This window comes from Apteryx rowi, unplaced genomic scaffold, assembly GCF_003343035.1.
Source record: "Apteryx rowi isolate R43461 unplaced genomic scaffold, aptRow1 scaffold_572, whole genome shotgun sequence".
Lineage (NCBI taxonomy): Eukaryota > Metazoa > Chordata > Aves > Apterygiformes > Apterygidae > Apteryx > Apteryx rowi.
In genome coordinates this window covers 287,462-306,132 of record NW_020450841.1, presented here as the reverse complement: position 1 = coordinate 306,132, position 18,671 = coordinate 287,462, and the positions used below count along the sequence as shown (strand labels likewise).

Below are 18,671 nucleotides of genomic sequence, written 5' to 3'. Positions count from 1 at the left end.
AAACAGGTGACTTCATCAAACAGCCAGAGCTCAGGAACCTGGGTTGGGAGAGGCAAGAAACCACAGCTCCACCAGGCTCTTTGGGAGGAGACAACTGACAACTSATAGCAAACATTTCCTCAACTGCTTCCTCATCAACAGCTTTCTGCAAATCGAACATCTTTACAAGCAGGAGAATAAAGGCGAGGGCCTTGTACAGGATCAGCGGAGAGGAGCAAGCCCTTCATGCTATCATATACCAGGCACGGATGAAATAATTACCAAAGGCTGAGAATGGCTTTTGATTCCTTTCTGCTAGACAAATGCAACCGGGTGCTTGCCTCAGCTGTTGTTAGCCCATCTTCCCCAAAGTCCACATTTCCATCACACTGAATGACACATGGGATGGGGAAAACATAGCAGTGAGTCTTCTTGCATCTTTTCTGTGTATTTAATTCATTTGCATTAATTGCACTCCCTCTAATATCAGGGAGTGCACAAGTCCACACTAACTTTATTTCCAGATGGTATTTTGAGCCTAATGTCACAGTAGGAAGTTATAAAAGCTCTTCTAGAACAAATTACCTAAGGAATCAAATTGTTCCAGTACCACACATGAAAATGAATTTCTTTTGCCTGAAGAAATAGGTTATACACCTAGCCCGAGCCTGACTCAGGAACGTGTGGCCTTCCCACACCTCTCTGCACCATGGTATGACTCTTTCCTTAAATTTGTTTTAAAAGCCCACCTATCCACATCTGCTCGCTTTTTGGATATAAAGTCCCTTTAACACCCTTTGAAAACATGCAGGTCAGCTAGAAAGGGAAAAAAAAAAACAACGAACAGTGTAACTTTATCAGTGCAAGGAACCGTTACCTGGGAGTGCAGGACTTGATTTTGAAGGGTATGGAGGAGGACAAATCTCCCCAGGATTTCAGAGTCAAGGAGGGATTGCTTGACAAACGCGCATCGCTCTAGTACCACTGCGAGCCTAAGGGGATCTCTGAGCAGTTGCTGGCTATGCAGTATCCCATAAAGAAGTGTTGGGGCCTCCAAGACCCAGCTGACACTCACCGTGGTTTCGTCTTCATGGAGCACCTGGTCGTAGCCACTCAGTGCGACACAGAAAATGATCGCCGTGACGTCCTCAAAGCAGTGAATCCACTTCTTGCGTTCTGACCGCTGGCCTCCGACATCAAAGAGCCTAGGGCACAGGAGAGGAGCCGTCAGCGCTCGCTCTTCGTTAGTCAAGGGGAAACTTTCCTTGGAAGGCTCCAAACAAGGAGCAACAGGTCTTTAACCACTGGCTCAGCCTCCTCCTCCAAGGTCTGGAGCCCGAGGAGGAAAAGGATGAGCAGCAACAACCAGAGATGTGCATATTTATGGGAAAGCCTCAGCAGTGCCAAAGGGTGCCAGAGGATCTGGGGAGGTTGAGCCTGTGCTTTCTTCAGGTTTATATACTCTACATACTGTGTGTGTGGCTTTCTGTCTCCATCCTCTCTTCTCTCTACTGGCTGACTTCATGAGTGTCAATATATAGAGTTAACTACACGACTGACCCATTTTGGAGAAAAAGTTTGGCCAAATATTTTTACGCTTATGAAGCTTCATCAGGCTTGGGGCCAGTCTCATATTGGGTCTCCAAACAGGAAGGTGTTGTTTGGCTTAGAAGAAGGTACAGTGAAGTTGAAGGACTTCATAGACTTATTAGATGTAGTGATTTTCAGGACAGAATTGCAAAACATTTCATATTGTTGACCCCCAGAAATGCAGCATCCTCTGCAGCGGAAGCCATCAATGAGTTAAACAGCAGTTTAACGGTTTTTCCTTTGTGAATTATGGGAAAACACTGTGATAAATATGTGCTCTGAAAATTTACCACGGCATACCCTTTTAGACTAACCTGAAGTGGAGGTTTTTGAATGTGAAATGGGTTTCTACGATGCCAGTTGTTTTGACCCTGGTTCGAAGGATATCCTGCTCCGTGGGCTGGTAGTCTGCAGCTCCAATTCGATCTAAGCTGTCTAGGTAGCTAAGAGGAAGAGAGAAAGAGAAAACAAAAAGAAGACAGGTAAGAACAAGATGCACATTAATCTTTGTTGATCTCAGATGAATCCCTCAGCTTCCTATTAATCATTTTCAATCTATCTCATTTGTCATGGCTGAATGTATTGTGGTTAAGGAGAAAAAATCCTGTTCTGGGGAAAAAGAAACCTTAACAAACCCCACTAACCTAAGTACAAAATCTGATAGTGAACTGAAAGCAGGAAATTAAGTGTTCATGTGTTGTGAGTCCTGATGCCTGTCTGTGAAAATACCAGGTTTTAATATTTCTTACTATTTTTATTCCCCGAGGGAACTAAAGTCCCCGTCAGTCCATTGTGCTAGATGCTGTACACACCGCCGCTTTCCTGTAAGGGCTTAGTCGAAACCTCGCAGCCTTTCCAGATAAGAAACTGGAGCATATTGGTCTCGTTCCTGGAACAGCTGGGTTGAGTCACCCTTGGGAGATGCCTCTCTCTCCACTGACTGGGGGGAGTCTGGGCGACCGGCTCCAGCGAGATGCCGTGCTTTCAGCTCAGATTAGGTGAGATGAATCTGCCCGAGTGAGTCATTGTTTCGCTTTGAAACTGCACATAGCTCTGTGATTGCAGGAGATAAAATTATTGGACAAAATTCGGGGCCAGATTAGATATTGATCAGTGGCTGTAATCTGGGAGTTTAAATCAGGTGTTTTCTGAGGAAAACAAAGATTTAGCATTCTAAAATGCTTGGATACTTTTGAAACATTTACCTTTATTCTGTTTTAGACTTAAAATCTATGAATATAGGCAACTTCTCCATAGGCTGGAACTCTGGGGATGAAGTTGCATGTTCTGGTGTGGAATCTTCAGGTAGAGAAACTCTACTGTTGCATATATATGACCACAATGCATTTTTTTCATCCAAATTCAGAAAAAAATTTCAAAATAACTCAGCCCAACTAAATACAATTTATAGAGAAAAGAGGAATTTAATTTTGTTTACAATTTAATATGAATTATAAACACGAAGTTGCACCACACAGCAAAGTCTTTTCCACCACCAGCGAGCTGCACACAGACATTACAGTTCCTCTTAAAGAGGGTATGGTGTGCACTGCTGGGAAACAAGGCCTAAATGCATACCTCTAGCTCCAGGAGCATCAATCTAATGCATGTGAGATGCATTCGATGTCCTGAATATAACAAAGTAGATGTGTGTGTGACCAGTGGTCTTGCCCTTTGGATTTTTGTGCTTCTCGCAGCTTGGGATGTTACCCAAAGAGACCGTTGGGCAGGAGATTACATGTTGGGGGCAGGAGGGGAGGTCACCCATTAAAGTGTTAGTGGGATGCCTGGCAGCTTTGCCCAGTGTAGCCTGCAGAAAATAAATGGTACTAAGAGAAGTTGTGTAGTTGTACGTAAGGAAAAGACGTTGCTAACCCAAATGAGTGTGAGTTTGCCAGTGAGTGGAAGAAAGTATGAGTTGGAATCATTCACATAAAATAGCCATGATGTTTAGCTTGACTTGCTCTTTCAGTTTATTCTAAATGTAATCTTTTTTTTTTTGACTCAGAGTGTGGGTTTGGTGCTGATGAGTAAACCAGTCACACTGACTTGGTAGTGAGTACGCTTCCTYATCTGCCTTGCCAAAGCGCATCGCGCTTGGCCTGGAATACAGCCCGCTGCTCACGCCGTGGGAGCTCACGGCGCTTTGGCACATCACCCACCTGGACCCTCTGCGCGTCCCTCCACGAGCGCAGCAGCTCTGTCGGGCGCGTCTCGGGCCGGGTCCCCAGCTCTGCCGGCAAAGGCACCCTGATTTCTAGGCGGCCCTGCAACACCCTGTACCGCTGATGACTGTATTTTCCCTGCAGCATCAGAAAGCAGATAAAAGCTTTCTGTTTGAGTCCTGGAGGGAGTGCTCCAACCCCAGGCTCGTGAGCAGACCGAGTCTAGCGCACCAGAGCTGTGCACTCCCTGCCACCCCAGGGCCCTCGTTTCCACAGGCTTTTGTGCCTACTCCACTAACTTGGAAAAACCAGCAGACAAAGAAACTCTATTCTAAGATGAAAAACAAACCTCAGCCTACTCARGTCACGTATTTTGGCTACCCATCATTTTCATTATTTGTTTTTACTGAAGAATTGCAAGAATCATGTCACTCAAAGAAAAGTATGTGAGCTAAGTAGACTTATTTTTATCGTGCCCTTCTTCAAGCATTTAAAAACATCATGGTTTTATGACAGATGCTCCCTCAATAGCTTTATGATGGGCCGTGGATATATGAATGGGCCTTCATTGGCTAATCTTTGAAATAAGATCCTTCGCTGTGATGGCTGCAGCCATGATCACTCATCTATTCACAACTGGTTGTCAACTTCTGTTATTTAAGAGACAGCTGCATTTCCTCACATGTCCCCACAGACCAAAATGGCTTTGCAGTATCTTTGTTCAGAGACCCAGGCTTTCCTGTGTCCTCAGGAACAAGATCTTGAGTCCTTCAAGGTGACAGTAAAAAGCAGATGTGTAAGAGGTGGAGGAATCTTCTTTTGCTCGTGAAGGTCTTGGCAGAACCCTGGAGACCTTTATCTATTCCTCCATCTTCATTTTCTGTGTTTTCCTGTGTTTCAGTTCTCTTCACTTCACATGTTCCCACTAATTATTCTTGCCTTTGAGATACTCTGAGTGCTGCAAATGTACTATAAACCAGCCAAAGGACTCAGCGGTGCAGTAGCAGCACAATGAGGGAAGGGTTCGTTACTGTAATTACGCTCTTTGAAGTGCGAGGATTTGGTTGTGAATGGAAGCGTCCTTTAAACCCTGCGCCGCGATCTGGGATTGCAGGTGGTTTGGACTCTTGCTAGTGACGTGCACAGCTCTCGGGCGCAGTCAGCATGTCTGGGGGTGCCTGGGCAGCGTGTAGCTCCTCCACGCAGGGCTCCCTTTGGCTGCATCGCAGCAAATTCGCGCCCCGTTTTGTTCTATCCTTGCTGAAAGCCTCGCATCTGCTCCAGTGCTTGTCGATGGCACGATGCAGCGAAAGGTGCCTAGATCCACCCCACCGACTCCAGTCTCTCCAGCCTCCAGGCTTCTGGGAGACCGTGCAGCTTGCCAGCCTCTAGAGGGGGCAGGAACATAGCAGTAGAGGGAAAAGAGCCGAGCAGGATCCATCCCATCCAACCGCTTGTCTCAAACAGCGGCCAGCTTCCAGTCCCAGTTTGGGCTATCTCCATAGGAAACTGGGCTGCGGGTAGCATTTTCTCTAACACCTATCGGGGTGTGGAGCAGCTATGTCCTTGGCTGTCCGGGCGCTGCTTCCCTGTGTTTAGCAGGTGCCCTGGGCCGTGCCAGCGGAGAGAAAAGCTCAATGTCCCCGGCTTTAGCCAAGCTGAGCTCTGCGAGGGTCTGGTAGCTCGGGGTCGTTCCCATGCCAATGCACTCCGGCAGCACTGGCTCCGTCCGGCCGGCCTGGGGCCCAGCTCAGACCCACACTTCTCAGCCCGCCCTGGGCCATTCAATTAACTCCTCTCCTTTTCACTCATTTACAGCTTTTCAAATCCTTTCTGTTGTTCTTCATGTGTTTTTCAATATCTTAAATTATTTCAGTTGCCTGGCTGCGTTTTTTGCCTGGCCTGGTGGTCTTACTGAGGGTCAGCCATCAATTTATACGAGGCTATATAATAGTTTCAGTGCAGTTTTCGGCGCTGCATTCCCAAACTGTTTACTCTTTCGGCTGCTCTTGCCTGGAACTTCTCCTGTCTCAGGGTGCAGCAGAATTTTTTCCGCTGGACTTTGTCGCAGCTGAGCTGGGCCCAGTTGGCGCACGAACACCAAGTTTAATGGCTCTTGTGGAGCTCAGCAGGAGGAGCGGGCCGCTGCACGGCTGTCACGCTCGTCTCCAGCTGCAGCAATGGGAAGCTGCGTGCCTCAGGCAGGCTGCTGTTGAAATTTGGGGCTGATTTTAGCTTCTCGCTGTTCTTGTTGGGCCCTGCTGGAAGTATCCTAGGGATAGCTGGCGTTCCCTGCCCAGGCTGTTTGCAAAGACCGGCTGCAAGGGTGCCTGCTGCGCTGCGGGATGCGTGCACCCACTGCTGGCTTCTAGCAGGACCGGGTGGAGGGGCCATGCTGTGTTCGGGGGACCATTTATTTGGGATGAAGGAAGTTCAGGTGGGGAGACAGTGCTACGCAAGGCTTTGGATTACAGCACTCCTGATAAACACTTTGAACCGCGAATCTAAAGGCCAAACTGTTGCTGGAGATAATTAGTTGTCGCAGCCAACAGTCTTGGTGACACATAATCCCCTCAGAAGTCAGCGTCTGTTTAACTAGCAGAAATAAAAGCACTTTGGAGCATGTGGAGTAAGTGCTCAGCTCTCCCCGCTCTACGTCATCCTCGTTGCGCTGTGCTGGCACCAGAGCTCCTTCTACTTTACAGGCTCCAGGGTTTTGCAGACTGGAGCGGATGCACATCTGAAATGACACATCAGCTCTTATTTGCAGGCAGGGCTGCCCAGGGCTTGCAGGGGTTAAAAGAAAAAAAAAAGCTGAAGAGAGGTTAGAGGTTTTTGAGTACATGAGTAACCCTCTAGCATTTATACTCCTGAGCTGAGCAGCTCCATTACTGCTTATATCTTTTATCTTAAATGCTTTGTTTTGAAGCAGATTGCAGGTTTCTGAGTCATTCAGTTTACCAGGCTCAGGGGGGTGAAACCCAACTATATTATGCTGCTAAAAGCAAAATGCAGGAGAAGTGGCATTTCCTGAGTATAGGGAGAGGAGCAGACTGAACTGAGGCTACAAAATGCAGATGCTCTGTAAGGACTAGTTGGTACTGAATATCTTCACACAGTAACATTCAAAATAGGGAGTAAATATAGTCTTTTGCACCTTCATTTGCCGTTTTCAACACCATGTGAGAGCAGTGCTGTTGATGCCAGATACATTGCGCGTGGAAAGGACTGTTGTATGAATTATCCTACAGGAACAGGCTGGTGGTAGCCTACATAATGGTGGCCAACGCTACATGTGTTGCGGGGAAGGGGACCCCTTCCCAGGGCACTAGGCCACCATGGGAAACTTCTTCCAGGCTTGTACCATCTTTGCCAAAGGCTCCACTGGCTGCTATCGTGGATGAAATAGGGTAGCAGAGGTATCTGACTTTGGGGCTGCAGTCAAAGCAGAATCCCTGCAGCTTGGCTTACACAGATGTACACTCACAAGTGTTGATGTTAATAGCAGTGAAATGGTTAAACCTCTGGGGKTTTTTTTGTTTTTTTTGTTTGTTTTTTTTTTGCCTCTAAGGTGGCATCTTTGCAGTCCTTTGGCAAGCAACATCCAGCTTGCTGTGCCCTAGGCACTCCGCCAACCCGAGCTCCCACCTTCTGACACTGCGCTGCCGTGCTGATGCAGTGTCGAGTGTGAGCTCGCATCCTGTGGGCACAGTAAGCCACGGTGCACCGGTAACCACAGCCATGTGTCTTGGTCTGGGTTTGCAGATAAAGGTGTGAGAGAGCAAGCCGGGACACAGTGGCATCTTCCAAGATGTTCCTTCGGCTGTCAGCCTTGGCCTAAGCCTGTGTCTCCTCCATGAACAGGGCCCCGTGTGGGATACTCTGGCATTCGGTTTTGTTGGCTTGTGTTGTGTTTGACTGAAAAAGCAGATCGTCATTTGTCAACAGAAGCAGCTGAGTCACCACTGGGTTATTTTCTACTCTATGTGCAGAGAYGCTCGATGGTTATCATCTCCGACATTGCATCGTGGTGACTGCTGGCAAATGCTGACTTTTTAATCAAGGTTGTCATGAGCAGGAKTCATCTCACCTAGCTTTAGATGCTTATGGGCAGATATCTCCAGATGAGCTGGTTGTACTATGCTTCTTTATGGTTCATGGACAGAAATGGGCACTTTTAATGTCTGTTGTTTGCATCTGATATTAACTTGTACCCTAAATACTTCTTTTCCTTCACTGGTGAACAGATAGATACATTCAATGCTTAGTAACTGTAGAGTGAGGAATCAGATGAAAAGCACTGGGCCAAAAGAGTGTCGGTAGTGACTCTATAAAAGCATATAGTAAAACTCTTATAGTATCTTCCACCAGAAGAGAAAAAATGTGTGGGTGCTGCCTCCAGAAGGTGTGATGCAGTGCTCAGCATGGCTACTCCGGGCAGCCGGTTCTGGGCAAACACCCAGAGGCTGTGGCACGACACCGTTTTTCCTGCAGACACCATTCCTGGCCATCTCTGCTATATTATTTTAGGGCAAGGGGAAAACCAGCCCACTATCAGAGCACAGCTCTCATCCAGTGCGCACAGCTGTGATATAACACACATCTTAAATAATCATCAGTTATGAAATGCTTGAAACGCAGCCAAGCAGTCGTATTGTGTCCCTTCCAAAATCAATAGCTATGCGTAGGAAATGCTGCCCGCGGACACACGTGCACAGAGCYTTTCTATCCTCTTAACGAACGCTAGAAAGTGTTAAACACTGCTCGTCGGGCACTTCCAGGTAAGTTAGCACAGGCAGGAAGGAAAAACTGTAGAGGTTAAATAATTTGGCTAAGAGGAAGGGAGGATCAGCTGGTATTTTCTGAGCCCAGTTCAGAGGAAGGAGGGCTTGGGACTTCTCTTCTGGACTTTAGGCAACCCGCTGTGTGCTCCTGGCTGCATTCCCTGCTCTGCCAGCCTCACCTCTACGGGAATCCCATGAAACGACCTGACAGGTTTTGTYATCCTGCCGCGGCTCCCGATGCTAAATCCTCACCTCATGCCTRAGCAGATGAGATGCTGGCATGGATCGGTTATAACAGCCGCTGCCCCCTCTCCCCAGCTCCCCTTCCCAAATCCAACGGTTGCGTTAACCAACACTGTTTTTAGTATGGAAAAGTCCAAGCAATYTTCTCAGCATTAAGCCACTGGGGAGAGAGAAATGAAGAACATCCAGACCACTGGTGAATGGGAGTTTGGCCATTCTCTGGCTGCTAGAGCTAAAAGCAGCAGTGACGGCGAGCACAGGGCAATCGATTAGGGTTATTTTCCCTAGTGAACTCTGCCGGCTGCTCTGGGCTCTCATTATGCCCTCTTGGGAAAAAGGACTATGTTCTCTGCTGTGACAGCACGGTGCCAAACCTTGACAGAAGGGATGCCACACTGTGACACATTTCTTACCTGYGCTGAAGGGTGGGAGCCTGCTGCTGATCTGGGGCATGGGCTGCGTGTTTGCACCTTGCTGGCTGCAAATGCGTGGAGGCAACCAGGGCAAGGGAGAAGGGGAGTCGTGCAGCAGGCTGGAGGAACCTGGTGCGTGAAGGTCAACTTGGGCAGTATCAGCACTAATAGTACGGATAGGCAGGGSGAATTGCAGGTAGGGACGAACAAAAGCAGCTTTATAGTTTAGCTGTCCTAGTTAGACTTGTGGTTTTCCAAGGCACTATTGGATCCGGACTAATTTTTAGCATAGCACATGGATGGGCAGCATCACTAAATAGCAACCGTATAACAAAGGTGTAAAGGGAGTCAGAGCTCGCAGTCTTCAGGCATAAGCTGCTGGCTGTCTTTGCCCACTGGTGGTGGTTTGGTCAGCAATACATCGAGGTTTCGTTACTGCGGGAACGGAAAAGCACTTGATGATGCAGGACAGTGTGAGTTTGTGATCAGAGAGCTCTGGCCAGGGGGGACGTGGACTTTGGAGGGAAAGCCAACGCTTACAACCAATTCAGAAATGTTTTTGCACCAGCCCTGAGAAAGAGGGTGTGGGCTCATCTTTCTGAAATGAAGTTTGAACATTGAAAGGCACGTTAGAGGGGATGAGAAAGACTTTTTATAGAGCCCCTTACCGAAGAGAAAAAACATGGGTCTGGATCAGATCAAAGATCCATCCAGCCTAACAGTGTCCAAGAGCAGATGCTGAGAGAAGAGTACAAATACAGAGTGCATATGCACTGGTTGGACTATTTTCTGAGCCTCCAAAGCTTTGTGGATAATGGAGTTCCTGAAAGAACAGTGATATCTTTATATTTATTAGTCCTCAATGAGTCCATAAATTTGCCTGGGCACTTTTTGAACATATGTGAACTTTTAACAGCCACATCTGCAGCAAGGAAGCTTAACTACTGTGTGTGTGGAAAAACTGCCTCTTTTTGTTTTTAAACTGCCATATCAGAGTTTAACTTAGTTAATTATTGTATGGGAACAGCTATTCTCTTTCCTATTCACCATGTGTTGCTCTGGAGGCCTCTGCCTACCCCTCTGCTCCAGCCGCGAGAGGACTCTTCTCCTGAGACCTTTCTCTATGGAAACTCCTCTGAGTCTTTGACCATACCAGAAGAAGGGGTTCTCCAGTTTTCCTAAATCCTATCTGAGATGGGGAAAGGAGGGAGCCAGAACTGCTTTGTTCTGTGTGTTACTGTCTGCTTTATGGCCACTTCACACTGTGTTACTTTGGGAAGCCGGCGGTGTGACTGCGGCCCTGCTTGTGGTTACTGCAGGGCCAGTAGATCTGACCAGTTTGTTAGTAGTGGAGCAATCCTTTTTAGGAGCTTATTCGTCGTGGCGATGCAGTTTATATAATGCCTCTGTGATTTAAATTGTTGTTTAGTGCAGAGCTGCTGACYGCAGGACACACTCGCATTTGTTTTCAGTAAATTAAGAATTTTTATGGGGGTGAGTGGATCTTTCCAGCGGTGTTCTGTAAATCCGAGCACACCAGGATGACGCAGAGCTCAAGCTCCGCAAGTTCTTTGGGAGCCTTTTCTCTCCCCGTGGCCCTGCACACAGGTGCCCTTTCCACGCCAGGATAGACACAAACTGGACGCAAACTCCAGCTGAAATGGCTGAAAGCTCAACAGCTCCAGTCTAGCTGTTGCTTTATGTAAGCATCTACTTATTTCTTATGCTCTGCTCTGAAGCAATATAGCTGAGCTAGAGTAGGGATGAAGCATGGTGGGACTCAGCACCCTGGAAGTGAGCAGGATCTATCTCTAAACCTTTAAGCAACAGAGTAAGTAGTGGCTTTGATGCTTTCTTTCACAAATATGCTCCAGCGTCTGCCATTACAAACCTGCTGATCTTGGAGCTGGTGGCTTTCAATATTGAAAAAAGGAAAAGGAAAAGAAAGAGGAGGGCTAAAAATAAGTCAAAAGGAGTTTGGGATAATGAAGGGCTTGTTCTGGTAAGGAGCCCTCATGGGGGACGGGTGCCTCTGTGCTGCAGCAGGGCTTCTGGCATGATTGTGCCAGGCGGCGGATTCACCCGCATCAGCGCTGCCGTCACCCAGAGAAGCTGCTCAGCCCAAACACAGGAGAGAGAGAAACCATCCCATCTTGTAGCGGATGGAGTCCCTGAAGGAACAAGCTGACAAAGTTACAAAGGCTTGCTAGCCACAGGGCTAGCTACATTGCACAGCAGCTTATTTGATTTGGCCCAAGGCAATCTTGCAGGCTAATTACTCCAACCCTGGAAAGCAAACAGCCATGGCCACAGATGAAGCCAGTTCTTCAGACTTCAACCTTTTGAGCAGTCACTGGCCAGAGACATTCATCAGCATATGAAGGAAGGCCCAGGACATATTTAAGTACTTGTGGCAGGAAGGAAAGTAGCACTAACATCATCTTTTCTAAGCAGAAAGAAAAAACTCGGTGCATAGCTGTAGTATTTTTGCAGTGCTAGGTGTCTCTATCTGTGGCAGGGATAGCGCTGGTGAGGGWTTTAGGCCTAACGCTACAACGGGAAGCATTAGCTATTGAGATATGAGCTCTCGCATCAAGTGGATAGAGGGTGCCCATAGCTGGGCAACAGATAATTGTGAGTGGGGTGGGTTTCTCTCTGAAGCTGACTTCAATCAGGGATCTCTTTTATACATCTACTAGCAGTGTTGCTGAGGCGGATGGCTTGCTGGTGATGTAGTGGAAATCATGTTACTGAATATGCTCTTCTGTCCATTTTCCTGGCCTATTAGCAAGCTATAGGGATTTCCCTTTTCAAACCCCATCTATGCATCCATGCCAGAGACTTTAGGCATGGAAATCAGCTAATTTCAGACCTATGTTCTCTCCTAACTCGGCCGCAAACGGATGCGACTCATTGCTAGGAAAAACAAAACCTGAAAAGCTCACCCTTGGCTGCGCACTAAAAATGTCTTAGTTAACCCAGACATTGGTGGATCTCCTGGGTCTATAAATCTATGCTATGTAAATAGACTTTCTGGTACTTCTCAGTCGTTGTCAGGCTGAGAATCCTCTGAGAATGACTTTGCTTGCGATATTGCAGCATTTTTTTTTTTTTAGTCCAGGCCAGATCCAAAAGCAGAGGTGCATAAGGGAAAATTTATAGCAAAAAAGTTTCTCCTCCCCAGCTGAATAATTGTTGGGAGAAGATTTGTGTTTGCCACATACAAAATAGCTCATTCATTCCCACTAGAAGAAAGGCTGTCGCCTGGGCCAGGCTGGGCTAGCTAGACATCTTGGATGAATGCTGACCACAAACTTCTCCTTTCCTTCTGTCAAGTGCTTATGGCATGAGCAACCACAGAGTGGTCTGTAATTGTAGCCACTTGTTGCCATTTAAGCAGCCCTGAAAGATGAGGCTTCTGCAACCCACCTAATGTCAGTTTGGGTTGCTCCCGCAGTTGCCTAGTCGCTGTATTCACAGAGTTTCCAAAGGGCTGCTTAAGGCAAGAGAGTCCCGTGTCTCTACGCCGTCCGTCAGGGAGGGGAATCCTCCACCGACAAGTACCTTCTCTTAATAATAATAGTGATATAATATAATAGTACTAATAAGATAATGCCTTCTTCTGGATGCTGTTGAACGAGGGAACTAAAATGCCATCAAAATGCGTATGTCAATTTAGATTACACAAGCAATTGGTTAGTAGAGAATTTTCCCCTTCATATTTTTGCTATTAATCTCGCCCAAAGCAACATATCGGGAATTATGAACTAGTAATCCATTGACTTACAAAGCTCTTAGCTCCATGCCCCAGTTTAAGATGCATCAGGGTCATGTACATAACAACATCAGCTTGTGATACTCAGCGTGGGCCAGCCTGGCCCCAGAGCTAGTGCAGGTTTGTAGGAGATCAGAGGAGGACAACACTTCCCAGGCATGTCCTTCTGCAGGGGCTGAGGACAGCCACTGCCTCAGCACTTGAGGCTGTGCAGAGACTTTTCTACATGCCCTGGGGACACGTCCCTGCCAGAAGCAGGCTTTATAATGATAAAAATTGGCGCAGTCTCTACTGTCTTCCCATGGACATGCCCATGCTCGCATCTCTTGGGAGTGACCCGCGGGCCGGTGTGCCACAGTAACCCCAGCACGCTAACCAAGAGTCTGTGCCTGCTTGGTGGAGATAAGTTTAAACTGACTTGGGAGTACTTCATTTCCAGTGGGAGAATGGAGCTGGCCCAAAGCAGTGTTAGGACTGGAAAATATCAGGAATCCTTCCAGACAATATGCACTTTATCGCCAGTAAAAAGCTTTTGTTGAGCTTCCTCTTGGCTGCAGAATGGAAGGAGAGCATCTAGGACAGATGGCTGGTTAGCACAAACATCTTCCTTGCCCAGCCCCATGCTGCTGCGGTCACTGCTGCTGTGCTACCTGACTTCTGGGTGATTCATTTGTCCCCCCAACCTCCCACTGGAGTAGGGAAATGTTAATCACACTTCGTTCATGAGGAACATAACTATTAAAGGGATAGACGGCTTGCCTGAGGACACAACAGGAAGCCTGTAGCAGAGCTTGGAAGTCAATTTGGGTTTGCTAAATCATAGTCAGGAGCTTTATCCCCAAGACCATCTTTCTGCATTGTTCTATAACCCTTAAGCAATATTCTTCACAGCTTTTAATAGGGGTTTGCCCATGTAGGGGCAGGTACCGTAGAGCTAGTAGAAATTTGTTTGCCTTTTGTAAGGAAGAAACATATTGTCTTACATAAAGAGCAGCCCATAAAATTGTGTTACAGTTGATGATTGAATTTTAAGTTAACTCAAGAATTTGAATAGAGATAATATAATTTTTTTTTCTTGGTAAATGAAGAAGGCTGAAAATGGAGGCTGTCGTATACTTTGCTCCACCCRATAAAATTTCAAGCATTTCTATGTGGATTTTGATGTGTTCTGCAGATCAGTGACACTGCATTTAAACACAAGCTAAGCAGTAATTACAGATGCATGCACGATTTATTCATCTGGTGGCACTGCACCAGCTGATGGAAGGATCAGCCRTATCCAATCAATGTTTGAAGCTGCTCAGAATAAAGAGCCTTTTTGCTCCCACTGGCAAGTGAAAACAAAAATAACCCCTGATTCTCAGGAATGCCTCTCTTCTGCCCACACAGGGAATGCTGCAGGATGGGTTTGGGTCAGTTCCTATCCATGTCTCTGTACCGTTACCCATGCTAGGCTTTGCACACTGATATATGTTGTTCATGTTGTGTCTCCTTCATGCATTCATTGCTCATTGCTGAGGAATGAGACCCACTTGTCCTTAGGGCTGAGGTTTGTATTTATGAGAATTAAGGCTTGAATAAGTGGGAAAGCAGAGTGGGATGAGCAGTGTGGAGGAAGGAGATGGGGGGCAGGCAGGCAGCATTCCCCAAGACCACCTTCCACATGCTGGATGGTGTCCAGGCATGGTGCGTGTGGACTGCGAGCCAGTGCAACGCGCTACGCTGCAGGGCCCAGCTGGAGGCGCGTGGCGCGAAGGGAGCAGCCGGGGGATTGCAGTTGTCACCGCAGAGGTGCGTAATGTGCTCCTGTTGTTATGGGAACACATGGCAGGCGATGCAAGGTAGTACGTTTAAAGGCAAATACTGGATTTTGTCCAATTTTTCTTCAGGTTCTCCTTGCTGACATGGGCTACGCATCTATGCAGGAGCTTTCCCCTGCCATGGAGCAAGCCTGCTTGCTCCCCACAGGCATGGCGAGACAGGGAGCACCCCTTCAGGCTGCTCTGAAGAGAGCAGTTCGAGGGCCAGGCCAGCTCTTGCACTGGGACTTCTGGTGCTAGCAGCAAGGGCAGGACGTCAAGGCGGAGACGCCTTGGTCAGTCCTACATGAAAAGTTCTTGTCACACTGATGCAAAGGAGCAACACATCAAGCAGAGTCAGTAGGGTCAAAGCAAAACCTACAGCCTTTCCCATGGTACCTCTACTCTGAAAGTAAAGGACGATAAAGAGTGGGATGAACAGACCAAACAAGGCAGAGCCAGAGGTTTGGGCAGCTGTTTCAGCTGCTCCAGTGGATGCCTGCGGGACTGGAGCCCAGCTGGGGCAGCTGGAGGTGGTCCCAGCTCGGTGCTGCTGTGCTTAGGGGAGGGATGCAGCCCTCGAGGTGCTGCCTCCGGCCCTCGCTTCTGCTTGGGGATAAGTGCCAGGAAAAAGGTTGGAAAGATCTTTTACGTGTGTGCCGATCATCAAGCACAGACAGTCGGAGAAGCCCTTGCTAAAATAAATAGGTCATGTGGGCGACCTCTGTGCATTTAGTACGTTTTCTATTTACTACCAGCTATTTTAAGCAGATATTCTTAAGTCTCCCATAGCAATCTGAATAGTCACAGTAGGGCTGAGCCTCATTTCCCCACCCATAGAGCCAAGTTCAAAGGAAGCAACTAACTCCGCTGATGATGGAGAGCACCAGCAAGTGGAAAATCCGTCCAGTTCTGCCTGGAGAATAGTAGTAGGTGGAAAGAGATTGGCCAGGTTAGGAAAAAGCTTGCCAGGAGGTTGCCCAGAGGCATGCCCAGGTTGCCCATGTCTGGGGCAGCGTGGGTGGACAGTGCTGAAAGCTCTTCTGTGTYACCCCTGGGACTTGTTATTCTTTTGGTGAGTTTATTTGTAACTTATTTCTTGTTATTTGTATCATTTTTTTGTTTATGTATTTTTGCTCAGTAAGATTTTCCTCTAGGGATTTCTTAATGCAAAGTTGCTGCTTCCAACTTTAGTTTAATTTGGACAAAGATTTTTACCTGGACTCCATTACCAGTTTCCAGCTCTCAACAGCTGTGTCAGCCTCAGAGTCCTGGGGACTTGCTCCTATTCCTGCCTGTTGAAGATTTGGCCTCCCTGTTCAGTGCACACCCCAGTTCAGTGTTTCTAATGCTGTGGATTGCAAGACCCTGGAGCTGTGTAMCTGGAAATGCTTGAATTTGATATTAAGTCTACGTGGTAGGGCGCAATTGCTTGTATTTTTGTGAATGAGGATTTGGGAATGGTCCTTATGTTATTGTAAAATACCAAAAGCAATACTGAGGGAGCGGGAAATGCTGATCTGTGCTATGAAAAGTGCTGTTGGAGTCTCAGAGCTACAGCGGTTGCTCCTGGAGTGTTTTGTGGCCTGGGCTTGAAATTTTGGAGCAGTGAATTTCTTTTCAAAACTGGCGCTCCCGAAGAACCTGCTGTTCAATACCGGGGTGACAGTGTAGCCCAGCAGGGAAGGGGTTACAGCGATGCGAAGTGCATCACGAATCCCCAGCAAGAGGGAGGCTTGGACTAAATGCCAAAATCTGAACTGACGTTTCCTTGGCTTGACTCCACAGTGCGGTTCGTGCCTGGTTTCTTTTTCCCTTGTATCTCTTCGTTCCTTCCCTCCCAACAGCACGGAGAAGGTTCTGCCTAAAACCCAGCCTCAGAAGCATTTCTCCCCTTCTTTCGCAACAAATCCAGCCCCAGAAGAGGTCTCCAGGACCTCGGAGGAGGCGCTTTCCCTGAGCACTCGAGCGCTTTGCATGCAGTCAAAATATCGGTGGTGGGGAAGGTGTGAGGACCTTGGCAGAAGGACCTGTATTCACCCTGCCTGGGCTCCAGCCTTCTTCCGCCCCGAACCGTGCTGCCGTGACTGAACTAACAAGCCCTGCTCAGTGGCCTTTGCCAGCAGCTTGAAGTAAGCTTGCGCCTGTCCACAAAAGGCTCTGCAGAATTACCCAGGCAGAGCACGGATCCCGGGGTGCCAAGACTTGCAGAGATGCGGGAAATTGCTGGGTTTTCTGATGGGGGCTGGCAAAATAGGAGCTGTGGGTTAGCATCGCTGTGTCGCACCGGCAGTCTGGAGGCAAGGAGTGGATTTGCAGAAATGATGGGAGCAACTTTATAGACAGATTCAGTGTTACTGTCTCTAATAGAGAGTCCGTGTAAAAGATATGGGTGACTGAACTGATACAATTCTAGCACTAGCTGGAATTTTTGCAGGGTCAAAAAAAAAAAGAAAAAGAAAGAAAGAAAATGGTAGGAAAAGGTCCAAAGTCTGCCTAAAGTGTCTCTGGCCCACCGGGCTGGCTGGACTGACGCACCATTAGTCCAGGAGAATGGCGCACGAGGTAGTGATATGGCTAGCGTCGTGTTTGGCTGCTTTGGTTCCCCTGCCCAAATCGATGATCGGCGGAGCGAGCTCGGCGTCCCCGACTGTAACATTTCCCAGGAGCCTCGTGCTGGGCCTCTGCGCCCCGCGGCTCTAGATGTCCCTTAGCCGGAGTCCACCATGGCTGCGTGGGCAGTGGGCAAGCCAGGGAGGCAGCACCGAGGACATCCTTAATGTCTTCGTCATGCTCCTGGGGCAAAGGCACAGGTGCCATCCGGCTGCGGTCATGCTGAGAGGTGATGTCAGAGGTGACGTAGGAGCTGAGCAGCCACTTGCACGTCTGTTGGGGCTTTCTCTTAGCTCCTGTAAGGAATTTGCCCTTTCGGGCTGATTCACACCTCCCCGCGGCTGAAAGGGAGGGAAGGGGTTTGCAAAATCCTCATCGTTCAAGCAGGGAAGGCAAGCGACTGGCCAGGCGTCTCTGGAAAATGCCTCCAGCCCTGCTTACTATATCAAGAAGGAAACCTCATATTTCTTCCTTTCTCACCTAGAAAGCAGTAGGAAATCAATAGGTGCAGGTTGAATATTGGCTCAGAACTTGACCTGGATAAGCGAGAAACATAGTGGTGTTTGCTTCAGGGATAATTAGAGCTATTATATCAATTAGGCTGTGAAATGATCATTGCCTGGGGCTCCATGAGGCAAATCCTGATTTTAGCATGAATGGCTTGCCAGAGCGCTGGGACTCTCCTCCCATGGAGGCGAACCTTGAACCAGCTTCCAAGATCTTCCTCTTCCCACCCGCCTGGGGGCTAAGGGTTCCCTCGGTTCCCTCTGGCCCTCACTGCTCACACCGCTGTGTCCTTTGGTGTCTCATAAATAGGAGCGTATTTATTGTCCTCATGCCCTGGTACGTAGGGGAATATTAATACCCACAATTGTCAAACTGGGACCTGAGACAAGGAGCTTTAACCCCCCCACTGATGGGCCCATGGAGGCTCTCTGGAGGGTCCGGGAGATCTGCCTTCCTACTGGAGGGTGTGCTCAGCTCCGGGCGCCTCATCCCTGTCCTTGCCAAGTTTGTGATTTTACTGCAAGCTACATGATGTTTGCTACATTTTTTTCATTTTTGTTCCTTCTTAAAGCTCCAGCACCTCAAGGCTGGATATTAGATGGACTATTTGCTTAAGGAAATAAAAAGGGACTTTCTAGCCCTCCTGTTCACAGACAAAAGGCTTTAAAGTATAATCCAGCAGGCTTAAGAAGCAGCAGATAAAAACAATTTTCCAATGGTTGTCTTAATATATATGAAAAAATGTAGGTTTTTTAGCTAAGCTCATGATTGGGTTTGGATTTAACTCATAACCTTAAACACCT

The 18,671-nt window shown here is 47.8% G+C and overlaps 1 protein-coding gene across 1 annotated transcript in view; it reads right to left on the bottom strand.

Annotated features, from left to right (window-relative positions):
- Window positions 1–18,671, bottom strand: part of GNAO1 (G protein subunit alpha o1) — a 92,840-nt gene that overhangs the window by 11,944 nt on the left and 62,225 nt on the right. Inside the window, exons 3-4 of the mRNA XM_026082332.1 lie at window positions 1,884–2,012; window positions 1,055–1,184 (exon numbers count right to left, since the gene is read on the bottom strand). Of these exons, the coding sequence (XP_025938117.1) occupies window positions 1,055–1,184; window positions 1,884–2,012 (259 nt within the window). The remainder of the gene's footprint in view (window positions 1–1,054; window positions 1,185–1,883; window positions 2,013–18,671) is intronic.